Source organism: Cyprinus carpio, chromosome A1 (assembly GCF_018340385.1).
Source record: "Cyprinus carpio isolate SPL01 chromosome A1, ASM1834038v1, whole genome shotgun sequence".
Lineage (NCBI taxonomy): Eukaryota > Metazoa > Chordata > Actinopteri > Cypriniformes > Cyprinidae > Cyprinus > Cyprinus carpio.
This window is the reverse complement of record NC_056572.1, coordinates 38929520-38949189: the sequence shown is the minus strand read 5'-3', so window position 1 is coordinate 38949189 and position 19670 is coordinate 38929520. Positions and strand designations below refer to the sequence as shown.

General features: G+C 43.9%; 2 protein-coding genes across 3 annotated transcripts; both read left to right on the top strand.

The window, feature by feature from the left end:
• Window positions 1–1462: 1462 nt before the first annotated feature.
• On the top strand, window positions 1463–8951 carry LOC109084361 (multivesicular body subunit 12A-like). Its single transcript, XM_042765807.1, has 10 exons — window positions 1463–1624; window positions 1863–1958; window positions 2096–2179; window positions 2387–2486; window positions 2598–2727; window positions 7057–7197; window positions 7546–7661; window positions 7798–7856; window positions 8070–8129; window positions 8322–8951. Exons 2-10 carry the CDS (start codon window positions 1863–1865, stop codon window positions 8385–8387), a joined length of 852 nt encoding a protein of 283 aa, XP_042621741.1. The 5' UTR covers window positions 1463–1624; the 3' UTR covers window positions 8388–8951.
• A 242-nt stretch (window positions 8952–9193) lies between these two features.
• On the top strand, window positions 9194–15839 carry LOC109084364 (A-kinase anchor protein 8-like). 2 transcript variants are annotated; one of them, XR_006161056.1, is made up of 14 exons: window positions 9194–9306; window positions 10360–10404; window positions 10476–10674; window positions 11971–12499; window positions 12749–12863; window positions 12945–13000; window positions 13087–13120; window positions 13517–13604; window positions 13705–13846; window positions 13929–14034; window positions 14108–14238; window positions 14324–14419; window positions 15060–15486; window positions 15552–15839. XR_006161056.1 is itself a non-coding variant. In XM_042765795.1 (13 exons), exons 1-13 carry the CDS (start codon window positions 9216–9218, stop codon window positions 15369–15371), a joined length of 1944 nt encoding a protein of 647 aa, XP_042621729.1. In that variant the 5' UTR covers window positions 9194–9215; the 3' UTR covers window positions 15372–15839. The 2 variants fall into 2 exon arrangements, 1 of the variants encoding a protein (XP_042621729.1); XM_042765795.1 differs by having other exon boundaries at window positions 15060–15839.
• Window positions 15840–19670: the final 3831 nt, after the last annotated feature.

The window sequence follows — 19670 nt, the reverse complement described above, 5'->3', positions numbered from 1 at the left end:
TGTGTGCCTGTGTGTGTGTGTCTGTGTGTGTGTGTGTCTGTGTGTGTGTGTGTGTGTGTGCGTGTGCGTGTGTGTGTGTCTGTGTGTGTGTGACAGGTACAGGTACCTCAGTAATGTGCTGGAGCACTATGATCTGGTGTCCAGGCCGGATTCAGCACCAGCTTCCTGTAGTCCTGTGACCTCAGGGAACACAGCGCCGGCGAGATGAGCCCTCCTCAGCTGAACCTGCAGCAACCACACAGCTGGAGAAACCCTGCTCACTCTCATCACTCCTCTCTTTTTCTCTGCTAGAAGAAGCATGTGGAAATATGCATATTCCTGTATGGAAATATTCAGTTTCTTAATGGTCTTTTGTAAATCAATCGATAAATCTACTGTTGTGAATCGCACTTCTGTATGCTCATGTCATTAAAATCTCACAAGTAATAAATAAATAAGCTAAGTGTGTCAGCTGTTATAATTATTTTGTACAGTACTGGTACAGAGAATTATTACGGTAACTGACGAAAAGAAATTGACAAATTGTGAAGCAAAAATCCACCAATATGAATCTAGCATATTAAGAGCTTTTTCTCTAAATATTATTCTTCTTATTATATTTTATGTCATTATTATATTTATTATAAATCATTTTTACCTGTCATTTATACATTTATTTGCTGTTCAGTGTTATTTTATAATGAATTAGTTATTATTGTATTTTTTTACATTTTGAATTGGATGTTATTTTTGTATTTTCCATTTTCAAACGTTTGAGTCATGTTGTGTGTTTTTGTCATTTATTACATATTTTGTTTATATTATGTCATTATATTTTTTAATGAATTTTTCAGTTTTAGTTATTTTAGTATGTCAAGTTAAACAGGATGAAAATGAGAAATGCTGCTTTGCCAACAAGCTGAAATAAAATAGTTTTGTATATATTGTATTTAATTCAATTTAAAGTTTATTTGTTTTAAAGTAACGTTCTTTTATGTTTTTGTTTTTGTGATTGTAACTGTTTCTTGTGTTTGTAGATGACAGTGATGAGTTCAGAGATTTATTCATTCATTCACACACTCATTTAATATGTTTATTGTCCACAGCATCTGAAAGCTTCATGACTTACTGGATAACTATTAAAGAGAAGTATTTGACAAATAAAAAATAAAATAAATAAATAAAAATAAAATAAAAATAATTCACAATTAAGATAAAATATATTAGAACTTTGCATAAATATAGATTGATAAAGTGTGTTAAAATACCCATGGATTTATTGAATATTATGAATTTACATGACTTTTGTAAGTCTAGAAATCACACTGTAATCTTAAAAGAAAAAAAGTGGCGTGAAGGGGTTAATTAAAATAAGGAATATCTTGTTTTTTACTTGTTTCAGCTTATGTCAGAGCTTGATTTGTTTTAATTGATTTTAATCATTTTAAGTTATCTCAAGTTTGCTGAGGAGCCCTGGTTCTGAACAGCCCCCTCCCGCACTGAGCATGCGCGGTCCGCTCTGACGTCGCCGCAGTGCATCACGGGAGTCGCAGTCTTTCGCTGCTTCCTGTTTTCTGACCGCGGGAGTGAGCTCAGTTCAGCTGCTCTGTTTGGAATCGAGAAAAAACTTAATAACCAACAGCTTGTAAGTACTGAATCCAGCCTCATGTGTTTATTAAAGCGGTTTATAAGCAGGTTAACGTGTAAAAGCTGGTGTTAAGGCTGATTATAGCGTGTGTTTGAAACTAATGAATAACATAGGGACTGTCTATCATCTAGATCCATCTGTCTAGTTGTGTTTTATATCTGCTCATGTTGCTGTGACCGTGTGCTGAGGTGTGTAGATGATCAGTATTGATTCCTCCTGATCTGTCTGTCTGTAGATGTCTGTGTTCGAGTCGTCTAGCGCCTCCTGCAGGCCCATCACTGCAGTGGCCTGGGTGTCTAACAGCAGCGCCTGCCCTGGCCACTTCACCCTGGTAACCATGACAACCACCCACACCTGCGGTCACATGATCAGATCAGCACCTGTCTCTGGGGTTCAGATGATGCCGTTAACTGTGTGTGTGTGTGTGTGTGTGTGTGTGTGTGTGTGTGTGTGTGTGTGTGTGTTTAGATCGGTCAGACTGAGGATGGAGCCTCTGCTAACTTCATCCGAGGGTTTGCAATCAAGTCAGGATACTTCCTGTGTTACAGTAAGGTAAGATGCGTTTGAGGGTCGACTCACTCTTGAGTGATTGTTCTGTCATCAGTTACTCACCCTCATGTCGTTCCAACGCTGTATGCCTTTCTTTCTTCAGTGAAACACAAAAGGATGTGTGGTTGTTAGACAAGAGTAACACACGCTGACGCTTTAATGTCCGTCTCTCATCTCCACATGCCCCTCATTCCCACCTGTCTCTTGCAGGATCTGTCTGTTGGGATGGTCGTGGCGGATGTGCAGGTGATTACGGATAAAGAGACGATTCCTCATGGTTACTCCTACATCCCAGAATTCCTGGAGCACAGTAAGAAAGTTCTTTGACAGATGTGGTCCTTACAGCCTCCACAGATCTGTTTGTCTGTCTCTCCTGAAGTGTAATCACTGTGTGTGTGTGTGTGTGTGTGTGTTTACACAGGGGCATCTGTCGGGAAGAAGAAGCGCATCTGTGTGCGGATCGTCCCCATGGGCAGTGTTACGACGGCTGTTCTAGATCTCAAACTGACAGCCAAGAATAAGAGCATGGTGCAGCAGTACACCTGCCTGGGGTGAGAGACGCCTGCTCTAGAATCACACGCTCTGTTCAGCGGTTCTCGCATCAGACACGATACACGCCTGCTCTAGAATCACACGCTCTGTTCAGCAGTTCTCGTATCAGACACGATACACGCCTGCTCTAGAATCACACGCTCTGTTCAGCGGTTCTCGTATCAGACACGATACACGCCTGCTCTAGAATCACACGCTCTGTTCAGCGGTTCTCACATCAGACACGATACACGCCTGCTGTAGAATCACACGCACGCTCTGTTCAGCAGTTCTCGTATCAGACACGATACACCTCTGCTCTAGAATCACACGCTCTGTTCAGCAGTTCTCGTATCAGACACGATACACCTCTGCTCTAGAATCACACGCTCTGTTCAGCAGTTCTCACATCAGACACGATACACGCCTGCTCTAGAATCACACGCTCTGTTCAGCGGTTCTCACATCAGACACGATACACGCCTGCTGTAGAATCACACGCCCTGTTCAGCAGTTCTCACATCAGACACGATACACGCCTGCTCTAGAATCACACGCTCTGTTCAGCAGTTCTCGCATCAGACACGATACACGCCTGCTCTAGATACACACGCTCTGTTCAGCGGTTCTCGCATCAGACACGATACACGCCTGCTCTAGATACACACGCTCTGTTCAGCAGTTCTCGCATCAGACACGATACACGCCTGCTCTAGATACACACGCTCTGTTCAGCGGTTCTCACATCAGACACGATACACGCCTGCTCTAGAATCACACGCTCTGTTCAACTGTTCTCGCATCAGACACGATACACGCCTGCTCTAGAATCACACGCTCTGTTCAGCGGATCTCGTATCAGACACGATACACGCCTGCTCTAGAATCACACGCTCTGTTCAGCGGATCTCGTATCAGACACGATACACCTCTGCTCTCTAGAATCACACGCTCTGTTCAGCGGTTCATCAGACACGATACATGCCTGCTCTAGAATCACACGCTCTGTTCAGCGGTTCTCGTATCAGACACGATACACGCCTGCTCTAGAATCACACGCTCTGTTCAACTGTTCTCGCATCAGACACGATACACGCCTGCTCTAGAATCACACGCTCTGTTCAGCAGTTCTCGCATCGGACACGATACACGCCTGCTCTAGAATCACACGCTCTGTTCAGCGGATCATCAGACACGATACACGCCTGCTCTAGAATCGCACGCTCTGTTCAGCGGTTCTCGTATCAGACACGATACACCCCTGCTCTAGAATCACACGCTCTGTTCAGCGGTTCTCGTATCAGACACGATACACCTCTGCTCATAGAATCACACGCTCTGTTCAGTAGTTCTCGTATCAGACACGATACACCTCTGCTCTAGAATCTCACGCTCTGTTCAGCAGTTCTCGTATCAGACACGATACACCTCTGCTCTAGAATCACACGCTCTGTTCAGCGGTTCTCGTATCAGACACGATACACCTCTGCTCTAGAATCACACGCTCTGTTCAGCGGTTCATCAGACACGATACATGCCTGCTCTAGAATTGCACGCTCTGTTCAGCGGATCTCGTATCAGACACGATACACGCCTGCTCTAGAATCAAACGCTCTGTTCAACAGTTCTCGCATCAGACACGATACACGCCTGCTCTAGAATCACACGCTCTGTTCAGCGGTTCTCGCATCAGACACGATACACGCCTGTTCTAGAATCACACGCTCTGTTCAGCGGTTCTCACATCAGACACGATACACGCCTGCTCTAGAATCACACGCTCTGTTCAACTGTTCTCGTATCAGACACGATACACCTCTGCTCTAGAATCACACGCTCTGTTCAGCGGTTCTCGTATCAGACACGATACACGCCTGCTCTAGAATCGCACGCTCTGTCTCAGCAGATCTCACATCAGACACGATACACGCCTGCTCTAGAATCACACGCTCTGTTCAGCAGTTCTCGTATCAGACACGATACACCTCTGCTCTAGAATCACACGCTCTGTTCAGCGGTTCATCAGACACGATACACGCCTGCTCTAGAATTGCACGCTCTGTTCAGCGGTTCTCGTATCAGACACGATACACGCCTGCTCTAGAATCGAACGCTCTGTTCAGCAGTTCTCGCATCAGACACGATACACGCCTGCTCTAGAAACACACGCACTGTTCAGCGGTTCTCGCATCAGACACGATACACGCCTGCTCTAGAATCACACGCTCTGTTCAGCGGTTCATCAGACACGATACACGCCTGCTCTAGAATCACACGCTCTGTTCAGCAGTTCTCGTATCAGACACGATACACCTCTGCTCTAGAATCACACGCTCTGTTCAGCGGTTCTCGTATCAGACACGATACACGCCTGCTCTAGAATCGAACGCTCTGTTCAGCAGTTCTCACATCAGACACGATACACGCCTGCTCTAGAATCGCACGCTCTGTTCAGCAGTTCTCGTGTCAGACACGATACACTCCTGCTCTAGAATCGCACGCTCTGTTCAGCAGTTCTCGTATCAGACACGATACACCTCTGCTCTAGAATCGCACGCTCTGTTCAGCAGTTCTCGTATCAGACACGATACACCTCTGCTCTAGAATCGCACGCTCTGTTCAGCAGTTCTCACATCAGACACGATACACCTCTGCTCTAGAATCACACGCTCTGTTCAGCAGTTCTCGTATCAGACACGATACACCTCTGCTCTAGAATCGCACGCTCTGTTCAGCAGTTCTCGTATCAGACACGATACACCTCTGCTCTAGAATCGCACGCTCTGTTCAGCAGTTCTCGTATCAGACACGATACACCTCTGCTCTAGAATCGCACGCTCTGTTCAGCAGTTCTCGTATCAGACACGATACACCTCTGCTCTAGAATCGCACGCTCTGTTCAGCAGTTCTCGTATCAGATACGATACACCTCTGCTCTAGAATCGCACGCTCTGTTCAGCGGTTCTCGTATCAGACACGATACACCTCTGCTCTAGAATCACACGCTCTGTTCAGCGGTTCTCGTATCAGACACGATACACGCCTGCTCTAGAATCACACGCTCTGTTCAGCGGTTCTCGTATCAGACACGATACACCTCTGCTCTAGAATCACACGCTCTGTTCAGCAGTTCTCGTATCAGACACGATACACGCCTGCTCTAGAATCACACGCTCTGTTCAGCGGTTCTCGTATCAGACACGATACACGCCTGCTCTAGAATCGCACGCTCTGTTCAGCAGTTCTCACATCAGACACGATACACGCCTGCTCTAGAATCACACGCTCTGTTCAGCAGTTCTCGTATCAGACACGATACACGCCTGCTCTAGAATCGCACGCTCTGTTCAGCAGTTCTCGTATCAGACACGATACACCTCTGCTCTAGAATCGCACGCTCTGTTCAGCAGTTCTCGTATCAGACACGATACACACCTCTCTGCTCTAGAATCACACGCTCTGTTCAGCAGTTCTCGTATCAGACACGATACACGCCTGCTCTAGAATCGCACGCTCTGTTCAGCAGTTCTCGTATCAGACACGATACACCTCTGCTCTAGAATCGCACGCTCTGTTCAGCAGTTCTCGTATCAGACACGATACACGCCTGCTCTAGAATCGCACGCTCTGTTCGCACGCGCTGGACACTGGTTCTGGAATCAGACGCGCTGGACACTGGTTCTGGAATCAGACGCTCTGGACACTGGTTCTGGAATCAGACGCTCTGGACACTGGTTCTGGAATCAGACGCTCTGGTTCTGGAATCAGACGCGCTGGACACTGGTTCTAGGATCAGACGCGCTGGACACTGGTCCTGGAATCAGACATTCTATTTAACAGTTCTCCAATCTGACACTCTTTATACTGTTCTAGAATAAGAGTCTCTGGACACTGGTTCTGGAATCAGACTCTCTGGACACTGGTTCTGGAATCAGACGCTCTGGACACTGGTTCTACAATCAGACGCTCTGGACACTGGTTCTGGAATCAGACGCTCTGGACACTGGTTCTGGAATCAGACGCGCTGGACACTGGTTCTGGAATCAGACGCTCTGGACACTGGTTCTGGAATCAGACGCTCTGGACACTGGTTCTGGAATCAGACGCTCTGGACACTGGTTCTGGAATCAGACGCTCTGGACACTGGTTCTGGAATCAGACTCGCTGGACACTGGTTCTGGAATCAGACTCGCTGGACACTGGTTCTGGAATCAGACTCGCTGGACACTGGTTCTGGAATCAGACGCTCTGGACACTGGTTCTGGAATCAGACGCTCTGGACACTGGTTCTAGAATCAGACGCTCTGGATCGCTGTTCTCTGTGTTTATTGTGTGTGTTTGTGTCTCAGGGACATAAATGGCTTCGTGGTGTGGTGTTTAAAGGGCCAGTTCTCCACTCCAGTGCCTCAGGCCAAGCCTCGCCGTGTCAGTCTGGACATGCGCCGTCTCTCTCTGGAAGGAGCTGGACCCCCGCAGCCTCTCAGACCCAGGTACCCCCTCACAGCCGTCAATGTAGAACATCAGCGTTATGGGATTGACAATGACACGAGAATCTCATGTGTCACAAACAGACTCCAGTGTTTGGATGATTTGACTGCTGAATTAGACAGAAGCAAATCAGCTGTCTGACGCTGGAGTACCTGCTCTTTGATTAATGTCACATTTTCTTGATTTCCATCACTGGATTCACAGCTTTAAATCACCTTTAGTGGTTCAGTGTTGGTTTTAAAGTGCAGTCATGCTGTAGGTCACAGAACCGGGAGCTGTAGGGTGTTTAGTGTGGTTGCTAGGGCATTGCTATGTGGTTTCTAAGCTCTACTGACTGTCTCTTTCCACAGCAATCCTCCTGATGTCCCACCGAAAGCCAGCTTTCGGCGCAGTAAGCTTGATACGAACAACCTGATGGAGGGTGTGAATGACAGTGGTAACCACAGCAACATCCACAGTATCACAGGTACGGCAACAGACAAACCAATCACATCATCCTTTAATATAACTGAGACACACACACGTCATCATATACATCGTGCATTAATCAATCTTCACACGTGATATGAGTAAGACTCGCTCTCGTTTATGTTTGTTCTTAGGAATGGATGGAGTTCCTTTCTCTCTACACCCGAAGTTTAATTCTCAGTCAGACACAAAGGTCAGAGGTCACTGCCACACTCATTAACATGTGGATATATGTAAGAAATCACATACATTCATCTGGTCATTATGGCTTGGTAAAGCCTGACAGATCATTTTATTGTGAGATGAGAGAATTTAGCTTGAGGGATCTTAAAAAAATGAATTAAAGTGTTCAATCACAGTGACCAGTAACACTCCTGTTGTGTGTGTGTGTGTGTGTGTGTGTCAGGTGTCTGCGAGCACACTGAGTGACATCCGTATCAAATCAGTGCAGGACATTGAGAACGAGGTGAGGTCATCTGCATCTTTTATAAACATCATCATCATTGTAAGTTTGTAAGACGTCATTTTGAGATGATGTAGACATGTTTTTCTTATTGTCCAGGAGGACTTTTATTTTGAATCTGCCCTTCTGTGTGGTGATTATTTGTCCATCGCTGTGCAGTTGAGCAGATGTTAATGACAGATGGTTTCTCTGCAGTATAAATACACGTTTGCGGTGGAGGAGCAGGCAGCGAAGAGACTCTGTCCGTCAGTGAGCGGATGAATCGTTCCTCTCGTCGGATCAGAATCAGATTCCTTCGTGGTAGCACTCGGACTCTGGATGAGCTCACACAAATCTTCCTGGTTTTATAATCATGTGTGTTTAAGTTAGACCCAAACACACACTGCTGGTTCTGGTTGGTCTCATTCTCTCTCTTTTCTTCTCTGGGTTGGTTAAACATGTTATCTATGTGTGTTTCTACGAAACACTTAACAGGCGAATCAAAGGGCTGGACAAAGTGCCTTCAGTGATATGTGCATTATATATTTTATAAGGCCAAAGTATTCTATGTATCTGTTCTGGGAGCTGCAGTTTAGTATTTAAAAAGTCTGGTTACACTAATATTCTTTATTTAGCTTATAAAAAATGTAAGTTTCAGAAATGTGAGGACCAAAAAAATAATGTGTTTTTCTTGTATTCTCTGAATTGCTCTTTTTAAATATTCTTAAAACTATTGGATAATGTCATACTATGGTGCTCTGCGAGTTACTCGTTGAAAACATTTGTACTTGCTTTGTTAAAATCTGTCTTTTGTGGAATTTTAAAATAAAAATGTTCAGATCTTGATTGTATTTATTTGCAGACTTACTCAAAGGAAGTTACATTTTAACCAGAGCAGTTTTCTGTAAAATGTAGCCCTAAAGCGGTTTATAGGAGTTATTTTTGTTTTACTTTTCTATATCTACATAAATGCTTTATTTCAGGATCATAGACAAAACACTGACTGTTAGTAGTGTGTGGTGAACTAGACACACCTCTGTCACGGAAATACCGTTCTCCCGGCTGTCGATCATTGGGACGCTCAAACGTCAATCATTTGGCCACACCCCTATGTGGGCGGAGTCCGCGCGGCCTGAGCACTTCGCGCACAATCACAGCCACACGACGCGCCGCTGCAGGATGGATCGAGGATATTCTTCAGGTCAGCGCTTTAATGGTTATTTACTTCATGTAAGAGTCTGTTTGTGTGCTGGGGTCGTGTTTTATTCCGTTTTAAGGCCTGTGCTGTGCTCTGTGTGTACGTGCGTGTTATGGCGCAGGTCAAAACAAGGCGTTCGAATCACTGTTTAAAACACCAAAACAGAGTTTATCAGTAAATTAATTCCCTTTAGTTGAAGTGTTTTAATTTTAAAGCGTAATTTCATCGAGCTCGGTGCTAATCCCATTGTTGTTGTCTGCCGGCGGGAGCGCGCACATGAACGCGCTCGTCTTTAATCAACAGCACATCAAACTAATGTCATATGAATCGCATATCAAGTCTTTATTCTTCGGTCAGCGTGTGTGAACGGTGGTTTCTGCGCTGTGCGCGCGCACGAGTCGGGTACCCGCGTCAGTGAGTCAACGGGAAGAATCGCCTCGTTTCTCATCACATTGTCATGAAATGTGCACTTCATGTAGGAGTGAGTGAAATAGAGGTGTCGTGTTGTTGTAAAAGGTCTGCTCTATTCTTCGATTAATCGCCTCGAGTGATCTGATACTGTAATGTTATCCTGCTGTTTGCTTTGATATCAGTGTTAATTCACAGCCTTTATAATTAATCCACTGTACTGACATCTCAAATACCACACGCTATTGTAGTTCTGTGGCTATCAGGTAATAGCTCTTTCTCTTTCAGCAAAACAAACCTAATTATTTTTGACATCACGTCTGTAGGCTCAGATATACATTTCTGTCCAATCAGATGTCGTTTTGAGTGTGAAAGCCCCGCCCTCTAAGACCACCTGACTCGGAGCAGCCAGTAATATGCCGTCCTGAAATACACTTCGAAAGATCTCATTTATAAACCTTTAGATAAGAGATATGAAGGTTTGTTTTCTCTGGAGTGTCTGGAGTGAATGCTGGTATTTATGATAATTCTGATGTGTGCAATGCAAATCAGTGAGATCTTTCTAAGAGTAGAGCAGATATTGACATAAACTGATCAAACGTGTGGTCCAGAGCGGAGCTTTACGATCTCTCTGTGTGTGTGTTTCAGGATTCTCCGGCTGGGGAGGATCAGGAGGAGGAGGATCGTCCAGAGGTGAGTCTGACGTCTTCTGCAGCTCCGTCACGTGTGTCCAGCAGATACTCACACGCTCTGTTACGGCTCAGGCTCGGGGGGGTATGACCTGTACGGATATAAGGACTCTGTGTTCGGAGGAGGCGATCGGGTGAAGAGGGGGCTCTCTGGGGGGTCCCTGCTGTCCTCCGGCGGCTCCAACGCAGACGACGTCATCGCTAAGATCAACCAGCGGCTGGACATGCTGACGCAGCTGGAGGGAGGCATGAGGAGCGGCCCCCGCGCAGACAGGTGACGCACACACGCTACCCAGCATGCACCTGATCCGCTCATCTGGAGCATGTCTCTGTAACTAGATGAGAGTGAAACACCAGATATTACACAGAGAAGAGAAGACTTCATTGCAGTTTATATTAAATGGACACCATGCCTCTTTTTGCTCTCGTTTCTTTGGGAGGAAACAGAAAATATGGCAATCAGAGATTTTCTTTATCCTTTTACTCCCTCATGTTTCTCAGTTTGCAGTTTTTTGATGATATACATGTGTATTTAAATATGTATCATACACACAAAACAGTCCAGATCAAAATGGTTTGTCCTTGTTAATTGAGGATAAGACATCAGGACTGGAAGGTTTGGTCAGCTCGTCTTAGCTTCTGTGCTGATTGTGTCAGTCTGCTAATGTTATCTCTCTCTTCAGACTCATTCACAGCAGTAACCGCTTTAAGTTTATGGTTTTATTACCTGCTAGATCTGCTAAGTTTGTCCCCGCAGCACAAGAACACCTGAGATGTCGTCTTATGGACACCATTTAGCGTTTCTAGGTGAATGCAGACAAGGCTGCATCAGACTACTGTACTAAGTTTCAAAATAAATAGATTTATTCATCAAAGGCAGTGACAGTGAAGACGTTTATAATGTAACAAAAGCTAAATGAGTTCTTTTGAACAAAGAATCCTGACAAATAAAATGTAGCAGTTTCCTTAAAATATTAAAACTGTGTTCAACATTAATAATAATCAGAAATGTTTCTTGAGCAGCAAATCATCATATTAGAATGATTTCTGAAGATCATGTGACACTGAAGACTGGAGTAATGATGCTGAAAATACAGCTGCGCATCACAGAAATAAATTACACTTTAACAGAGATTCACATTCTAATAATATTGACTAAGTTGCAGTTATTTGAGTGTTCTGCTCTGATCTTGTAGCTGGAGCAGTGGTGTTAGTGTGTAGATTCACTGACCGCTCCCTGACCGTTTGAACACAGAAACACACTCACACACTCAGAGGCCCATCAGATCTGACTCTCCGCTCACTGACCCCAGCAGCTCCCCGTATCTCCCTGGTTCCACCTCAGTCCTGTGAAAATGTGCGGTGTTGTTGCCTTATATGTCCATCTGTGCAACCGTCATTCTGAAGCTTTTCCACAGCCGGTCTCTTCCCACAATGCACCTGAGCATCGGGGCTGTGGAAGGGCTTGAACGAATGAGCGCTGAATGCTGAGTTTGTTTACATGATGAAGCGGTCATCTGAGTCGACGACGACCTCTTGACCTCTGCTCTGCGCCTCCCTCCCTCTGCAGGTTTGCCCAATACGAGTCTTTCGACTCGCGCTCCACCTCCCTCGCCCCCCGAGATCTCTACAGATCCGGTAGCTATGGTTTCAGCGACTCCCGGGGCGACATGATGTCCCAGCGCGGAGGCGTGGGCTTTGGGGTCATGGGCGGAGCCGGAGGGGGCGGGGGCAGCTTTGACGGCTCCGCCTTCGGATCTGCCAAAATGCGGCCGACTCGAGACTCCTCCTTCTCGGGCTCCGGCTGGGGGGCGGGGCAGAGATCCCCGCGCAGGAACCGATCGGCCGGGGGGCGTGGCTTCAGCCGCAGGCAGGACTCCTCCTCCGCTGGCATGGGTGGAGGAAGTGGGCGGGGCGGAGGCCACCAAGGCCACTCCCCCGCGGGGCGAGGAAAGCTGCCCTCGCTCCTGGCCAATCGCATGTACCCCGACAGCGGGGCCTTCCAGTCTCAGCGCGGGCCCCAGGACTTCCCTGCGCGGAACTTCGGAGGGGGCCCGAGGGCCAACCGGCAGCACGGCCGCAAGAGACCCCAGAACCGAGTAAGTACCGCCCGCTCCCTGCGGGGGGGTGCGGCTGAGAGATCAGCACTCACCCCTGCACTTAGGGTCCAGTCAGGTGCATTCATTCCACCAGCCCTCCAGGAGACCCCCGTCTGACCCCAGCTGACCAGTTAGACACTGACAGACACCAGGTGTCAGGATAGCTCAGCTAACACTGTCATCATTCACCCACCACTACACAAACAGACACGCCCTCAGATCTCATCTGCATGTGTGTTGTCATGGCAGCAAGTGAAAGCTCAGCGTGACGGGCAGAAGAAGAGGAAACAGACTCTGAGCGCAGCCGACGAGCCCGAGTCCAAGATGGGCAGAACCGAACCCACGGGAGACACGACGGCCACCGGTACGAGCGCATGTTTCCCACGGTGACCGCTGATCTCCAGCTTCCTGTCTGCGAGCGCTGACGAGTGTGCTTGTGTTTCAGATGCTGCAGCAGGAGAACACACGCAGGAGTCCGAGGAGCCCACCGCCGCCGCTGCTGTACGCTCACATTCATTCATCATCTGTGCCGTGAAAACATGCTGAATTATCCTGAAATACAAATAACATTTCTCTCTGCTCTCCAGGACTCCAAGACAGAAGACGGAGGAGAGAGTGCAGGTGAGTTTAGTTTGTTCTGCAACATTAAAAACAGCTCAGTGGAGACGAACTCCGGCTCTCCAGACCTTTATCTTGACATTGAGACATTCACGTCCTAATTATACGTGTTTTTAAACTTATTTATATGAAATAAAATAAAGGTTAAACTGGTCCACTTCCTCTGAAATCCCTGTCTGCTGTGTGTTATGGTTTGATTGCATGTGCTTCATTAGTCTTCGTTCACTCTTCAATCTCTTGACTGATTGGATGTACTGCTTCATCTTACTGAGATCCTGTCTGACTCAGAAGTCCATCACAGCATTAAAGAGCCTCTGGACGCTCATGGCGTGAGATGCTGGAAGAACAGTGTTGTCACGTGATACAGCTGCCAAAAACACTATCTGTGTCTCTCTCCAGCGCCATCCAATCAGGACGAGAGGGCCCAGGGAAAGAAGACTCCGCCCTCCGCGGCCAAAGTCAGGAAGAGGAGAGGCTTCTTTGAAAGGTCAGGGGTCAAGTGTCTGCTCACAGGTTAGGCTCCTCGCCTGAGTGCTTGCTTGCCGGGCGTGTTTGGCTCACGAGGGTGTTTCTGCGGTTGTGTCCAGGATGACGTTCGCCTGCTCCGTCTGCAAGTTCCGCTCGTTCTACAGCGAGGACATGGCCGCTCATCTGGAGAGCAGGTTCCACAAGGACCACTTCAAGTTTCTGTCCAATCAGCTGTCGAAGCCCACCACCGACTTCCTGCAGGTGCGTCGCTTCTCTCACAGGTGAACACAGTTGAGTGTAGTGTGGTGTCCTAACAGTGTGTGTGTGTGTGTGTGTGTTGTAGGAGTATCTGAATAATAAGTACAAGAAGACGGAGCAGCGAGTGAGTCAGACGGACAACCACAGCTCCGTCATCTGCCAGGTGTTCAAAGAGCAGGATCTGACGCGAGGTGCGGACTCTCCCGGGATAGAAGCAGGTTTACTCAGCATACAGAACCCCTCATGATGTCACTTCCTGTCTAGATCTCGGCATGGAGCACTTCATGAAGAAGGTGGAGGCGGCTCACTGCTCGGCGTGTGACGTCTTCATCCCCATGCAGTACACGCTGATCCAGAAGCACCTCAGGTCTCCTGACCACAACTACAACCGCAAGGTACAAGCGCTCGGAGAATCAGAGGCGTTGAGCTGCCGGTGTAACGCTCGTCTGACCCCGTGACCTCTGTGTGTGTGTGTGTCAGGGCATGATGGAGCAGTCCAAGAGGTCCAGTCTGTCCGTGGCGCGCAGCATCCTCAACCACAAGGTCATCGGCAAGAAGCTGGAGAGCTTCCTGAAGGTGTGCGTCTGCTCCTCTCTGCACTTCATCATTCTCTGGACTTTTAGCTTTCTTTGGCCAGTGTTTTACAGTATATATATGTACTTTTTAACTTGAATATAATTCATAAACACCTTATTTAAAGTATATTTGCACTTATTGGTCAGTGGGGGGCAGTTCATCTGAAAGATGAGTGTGTTTTTACTAAACAATTTACCAAATAAGAGAAAACGATAAATCAAACGAGGTGAAGTACTTCTCATGTCTAGAGTATTTGAGTTATTCATCATATAAAGCCCTTTCTGTTGATTTTTCAGTATGAATAAATAACTATATCATGAAATATTGTTAGCGTGAAATAAAATTAGTCCTACTGTGAAGCGCCCACCTCTAGTATCACTTATAAAAACTATTCTCTCAGAAATTGCTTGTAAATTTGACAAATAATTACAAGGAAACAGCAAATAACAACCTGAATTAAACATGACATTTTAAATAGTATTATCTCGTAAAGCGTGCTCTTTATTTGTACATTTGGAGACATTGGTTACAGTGCTAGTGTTGATTTATGACTTTTTCAGCGCGCTATAAATCAATGCACACCTTACTCTCAGTAAAACATTTGAAAAGTTATGTTTTTGTTGCGTGTGTCGTTTCGCAGGGTGAAAACCCGTTCACCGGTAACCAGGACGACCAGGATCCCGAGGACGCCATGGTGATGGAGGTTTCTGAGGCCGATCTCACCAATGAGAGTCTGAGTGAGAGCAAACAGGAAGGGGAGGGGCCTCTGACGGAGGGGGCGGAGCCTGTCGCAGAAGCGGTGGGAAATGGGGAGGAGCATGAAGAGGTGAAGATGGAGACGGGCGGAGCGACTGAGGAGGGTGTGGAGGGTGTGGAGGGTGAGGAGGAGGCGGCTGAGCACGGCGATGATGCAGGAGCCGCGGGAGACGGTGACGCCGCACCGGCCGAGTAATCGTTAACAAAACCGCTGATTAGTGTCCATTTGAAGAATCACTTCTGCATCCTAAACCTCTGAACTCTATATGAAAGCTGACCCTGGATCAGACACGCAGCCTGAGGACCAATCAGAATAAAGCCCGCCTTGTGTTCGTCCAATCACACGATTGCTCCGCCCCCTACGCCTGTGGGTGTGGTCTGATTAGATACACGCGTGTGTCATGTGACTGTTGATGTGAGGTCTTTACACGCTGAAGTAAAACGGTTAATTTCCTTCTGATTTTTGGTTTGGTCTCGTGGATGTTTCCTGTAGAGCAGAAGAGACATGTTAATATAACAGATTCCACTCACTGTTTTTCTCTCCTAATAAATGTTTGTCAAGTCACACGTGTGTGTGTGTGTGTGTGTGAGAGAGTGTTTTTCTGAGTCATGTTCTGCTGTATTTTATCAGGGAAGTAATAAAATAATCTGTTGTTATATCCTACTGCAGAGATTACGGTTTCTTCTTCTGTTTTCTACACAAGTTTTGATGGTAATGGATATAGTACTGTATTTTCCAGATTATAAACCACATTTTTTTTATCATCTTAAACGTGCTGCGATTTTCAGTTTGACTTTAATTCTAGTTTGTTTAGGCTGGGTGATTATAATAAATTTTTATACTTATTTTATGAGGGGAATATTAATACGTGTTTATATTGTTTGTAAACGTTGAGTTTTTTACATTATTTCTGAATGAAATGATAAAATGTGTCTCATACATTAATCGATGTACACACCAGTGCAGTGTGTCATAAAGTGCTCATGAAAAATAATGTAGAGATGATGCAAGACCTTCAGATTAGAGTGAAAACACTTGAAGTGGTCCTCGAGTCAGAAGGTTTGGCCACCTCTGTTAAAGACTGTGTGTTTATGATATTACTGCCACTGTGACACATACAGTAACAACCAGCTTTAATGTGAGTTTAGTTCAACTGTAGATGAACCTCTTCAGCAGCAGAGGGAGCAACACACACTCACACACACTCTCTCTCTCTCTCACACACACACACACACACACACACACACTCACACACTCTCTCTCTCTCTCTCTCTCACACACACACTCTCTCTCTCTCACACACACACACACACACACGCTAGTGTGGTAATGCGTGAGTTATGAATGTGTGTCATTTATAATGATAAGGATCTTTGTATCTGTGTGTGCTGTTCTTGATTTCACACGAGATGTTCTGAAAGTATGTGTGAGTATTAGTGTGACTGTGTTTCCAGCTAAACACCCGGAACTGCTGTACCAGGAACTATTCCCCCAGACCCGTCTGCCCCGCGCTCGGAAGCACCGGGAGGACTGGGCAGATAGTGACGTAGATCTGCGCGCGCTTCTCTCGGAGCTGTCGGTGATTCAGCAAACAGCAGTGTTCTTGATAACATCAGTCAGCTTATCTTGCTACTGCAGTTTCCTCACTGTGTATGTACAGTAAGACGAAATATGATATCAACCACCACCGCCTCCTTTCGTTTTCATTTGATCATAATAATAACCGCTGAAATGTGTTTATATACAGCCTACATTACAATGAAACAAAATATATCAATTGCCTCTTTTTATTTTCATTTTAACATATAGATAAGTTGAATACAGACCAAAGACTACCTGTTAGATTTACCCAAAACGAATTATATTTTATGTTGAACCACTAAAGAGACATCAGAGCCAGCGGCGAATGTCAGAAGGACTAGCCGAGGTGAGAGTGCTCTCGGCGGATACATGATCTCTGAGCGCCCGCTGGTCGCGCGGAGCTGACACGGGGGTAAAGTTAGTTGGACGTTCATTGGACATTCGGTGTTTTTTAATTAAACTCTTTGTGGCTGTTATGTTTTGAGGCCAAACTAACTCAGATAGACATGAATATATGCCCTTTACGTTGCACAAGGCTTAATTTCTAGGGGGAAATTTTTAAAAAAAAAAAATAACCATTTGAATTAATTCAACAATTTAACTACGTGACATTATAATATAAAACCAATAATAAAATGTTCAGAAAAACATCCCCGTTATTACACAAAGCTCCACTTTTGGAATTCCCATTTTATGTGTTTTATAATAATTTTACAACCTTTAATGTATGCAATAATATAAATTCATTAAACAACACTATTTGATCCAAAGGTATTAAACCAACTGTAAAATATTCAGAATATTATTCCCTATGATGCACAAGACTTGGTTTTTCAGATTATGCATTTAATGTTGTTATATACAGTACTGAATCCATATTTTTCATGTTTTATATACTGTATCCACTTAAATGAATTAAACTCTGACACTATTTGAGATAAAGGTATCAAACTAACTGTAGATCTTACAGTGCAGAAAAACGTAAAAAGTACCAACATATTGCAAGTATAAATTTAATTATATATATATATATATTATCACAACAATAAACAAACACAATGGAAGGTAAATATTGATCGTACACACCAGGCATGATTACAAATATACTAATATGGATTTTGCACTTTATTGCTACGCTCAGGCCAAAAGTGTTGGAGTTTATTAGATTTAAAGTGTGTGACAAATATGTGAACAATATGGCCTCCAAACATGATATATGCACAAAAATTGATAAAATATACTTTAATATAAGCTGGAGAAACAAACCTCATAAAAATAAAGTGTCCTTGTTAATAAACTCTATCTATCTAAATCTGATGGTAGATTAAATGTTCTTCATTTTTACAAAATTTAACCAAACTATAAAAATTAATTGGCTTAATTTTTTTTTTTTTTTTTTTTTTTTTTGGTAAATGAAAAATAATTTAACAACGTAATTAAGGCTATTCCCAGTGGCATAATAATTTAAATCCAATTCTCATATGTAAATATTAATAATACAACCCTACAAAATCCCCAACTTTGTGTTTTAATGACAGTTTTTAAAGAAACTCCTTTAATGTTAGATCCAATCCTAAATGTAAATCAGTATATCTTAAACTTCTTTGTATGCCTTAGCATAGCATTTGGATATTAGCATATAAATATTTTTTTTTATATATAATAAAGTAAAATAAGAACTTAATATGTCATCCTAAATGCCGCTGTTAGCAGAAATACTCAACGTTTGTGATAAGTGTTCCTTTTGTAACATATCAGTTAAGATATTTAACATTTATTTTTATATTGGCGATTTTCTATTTCATTTAGGGCTGACTTTAAAATAGACATAAAAATAAAGAAATAAACAAAGCCCTCAATTTACAACTTCATGATATTTTAAATGGTTTTTAAAACCCATACTTTTACTGATAAACAAAATTATTATTCTGTTAATTATCTTAGCAAAGCTTTATATACAAGTTAAAAAATAAAAATAAACCATCATATATTACCTTTTGTAACACTGGTCTAAAAATATATTTTGAAACTCTTGCTAACATGAGATCACAAAATAAGAAGCTTATAAAAACAATAAAAATTCTAAAGCTTTTTTATATTTATGGAACTGTCCCAATGTTATGTAGTGATTTTTTATACAGGTATTTTTATTTTAGGGTACATCCAAAGTGACAGCTTTGTACCTTTCTTCCCCTGAGATTATGCATTATATAATATATAAATATAACAAAGCCATTTGACAAAGAAAATAACATTGATTGCCATTAAAGTGATAGTGCTGTACCAAAACATGGGAGCGGGATACAAATGCTGATTTTAGAAGAAAATTTCAAATGGAATTTAAGGGCTTTTGCATCTCTACTTTTCATATTCTTGCAATAAAAAGAATTATTAAAGGCGTAATCTGAAAAACCAAGTCTTGTGCATCATAGGGAATAATATTCTGAATATTTTACAGTTGGTTTAATACCTTTAGATCAAATAGTGTCGTTTAATGGATTTATATTATTGCATACATTAAAAGTTGTAAAATTATTATAAAACACATAAAATGGTAATTCCAAAAATGGAGCTTTGTGCAATAACATTTTATTATTGGTTTTATATTATAATGTCACGTAGTTAAATTGTTTAAATAATTTAAATGGTTAATTTAAAAAAAAAAAATGTTTGACTTCTGACTATTTCTATCTAGCTACCTTTTTAGCAATGCTGTAGCAACTATCCAAACCAACTTAGCAACCACCCATTCCCCCACAACAAATTAATATCAAACAACATAAACCAACACATCTACAATATCAAACACAAACTTACACCTTAGCAACCACCCCAGGTACCCTAGCAACAGTGTTGCAACACCCTAGCAACCACCCGAGTACTTTAGCAACCGCATAACAACACCTTATCAAC

Excerpts from the sequence above, each read along its gene's own strand:
- LOC109084361 (XM_042765807.1), top strand. The coding sequence starts at position 1,863 with ATGTCTGTGTTCGAGTCGTCTAGCGCCTCCTGCAGGCCCATCACTGCA. Across the intron at positions 7,198-7,545 it reads CCGCAGCCTCTCAGACCCAG|CAATCCTCCTGATGTCCCAC; the intron begins GTACCCCCTCAC and ends CTCTTTCCACAG. Across the intron at positions 7,662-7,797 it reads CAACATCCACAGTATCACAG|GAATGGATGGAGTTCCTTTC; the intron begins GTACGGCAACAG and ends GTTTGTTCTTAG.
- LOC109084364 (XM_042765795.1), top strand. The coding sequence starts at position 9,216 with ATGTGGGCGGAGTCCGCGCGGCCTGAGCACTTCGCGCACAATCACAGC. Across the intron at positions 10,405-10,475 it reads AGGAGGAGGATCGTCCAGAG|GCTCGGGGGGGTATGACCTG; the intron begins GTGAGTCTGACG and ends GTTACGGCTCAG. Across the intron at positions 13,605-13,704 it reads AGGAGAGGCTTCTTTGAAAG|GATGACGTTCGCCTGCTCCG; the intron begins GTCAGGGGTCAA and ends GGTTGTGTCCAG.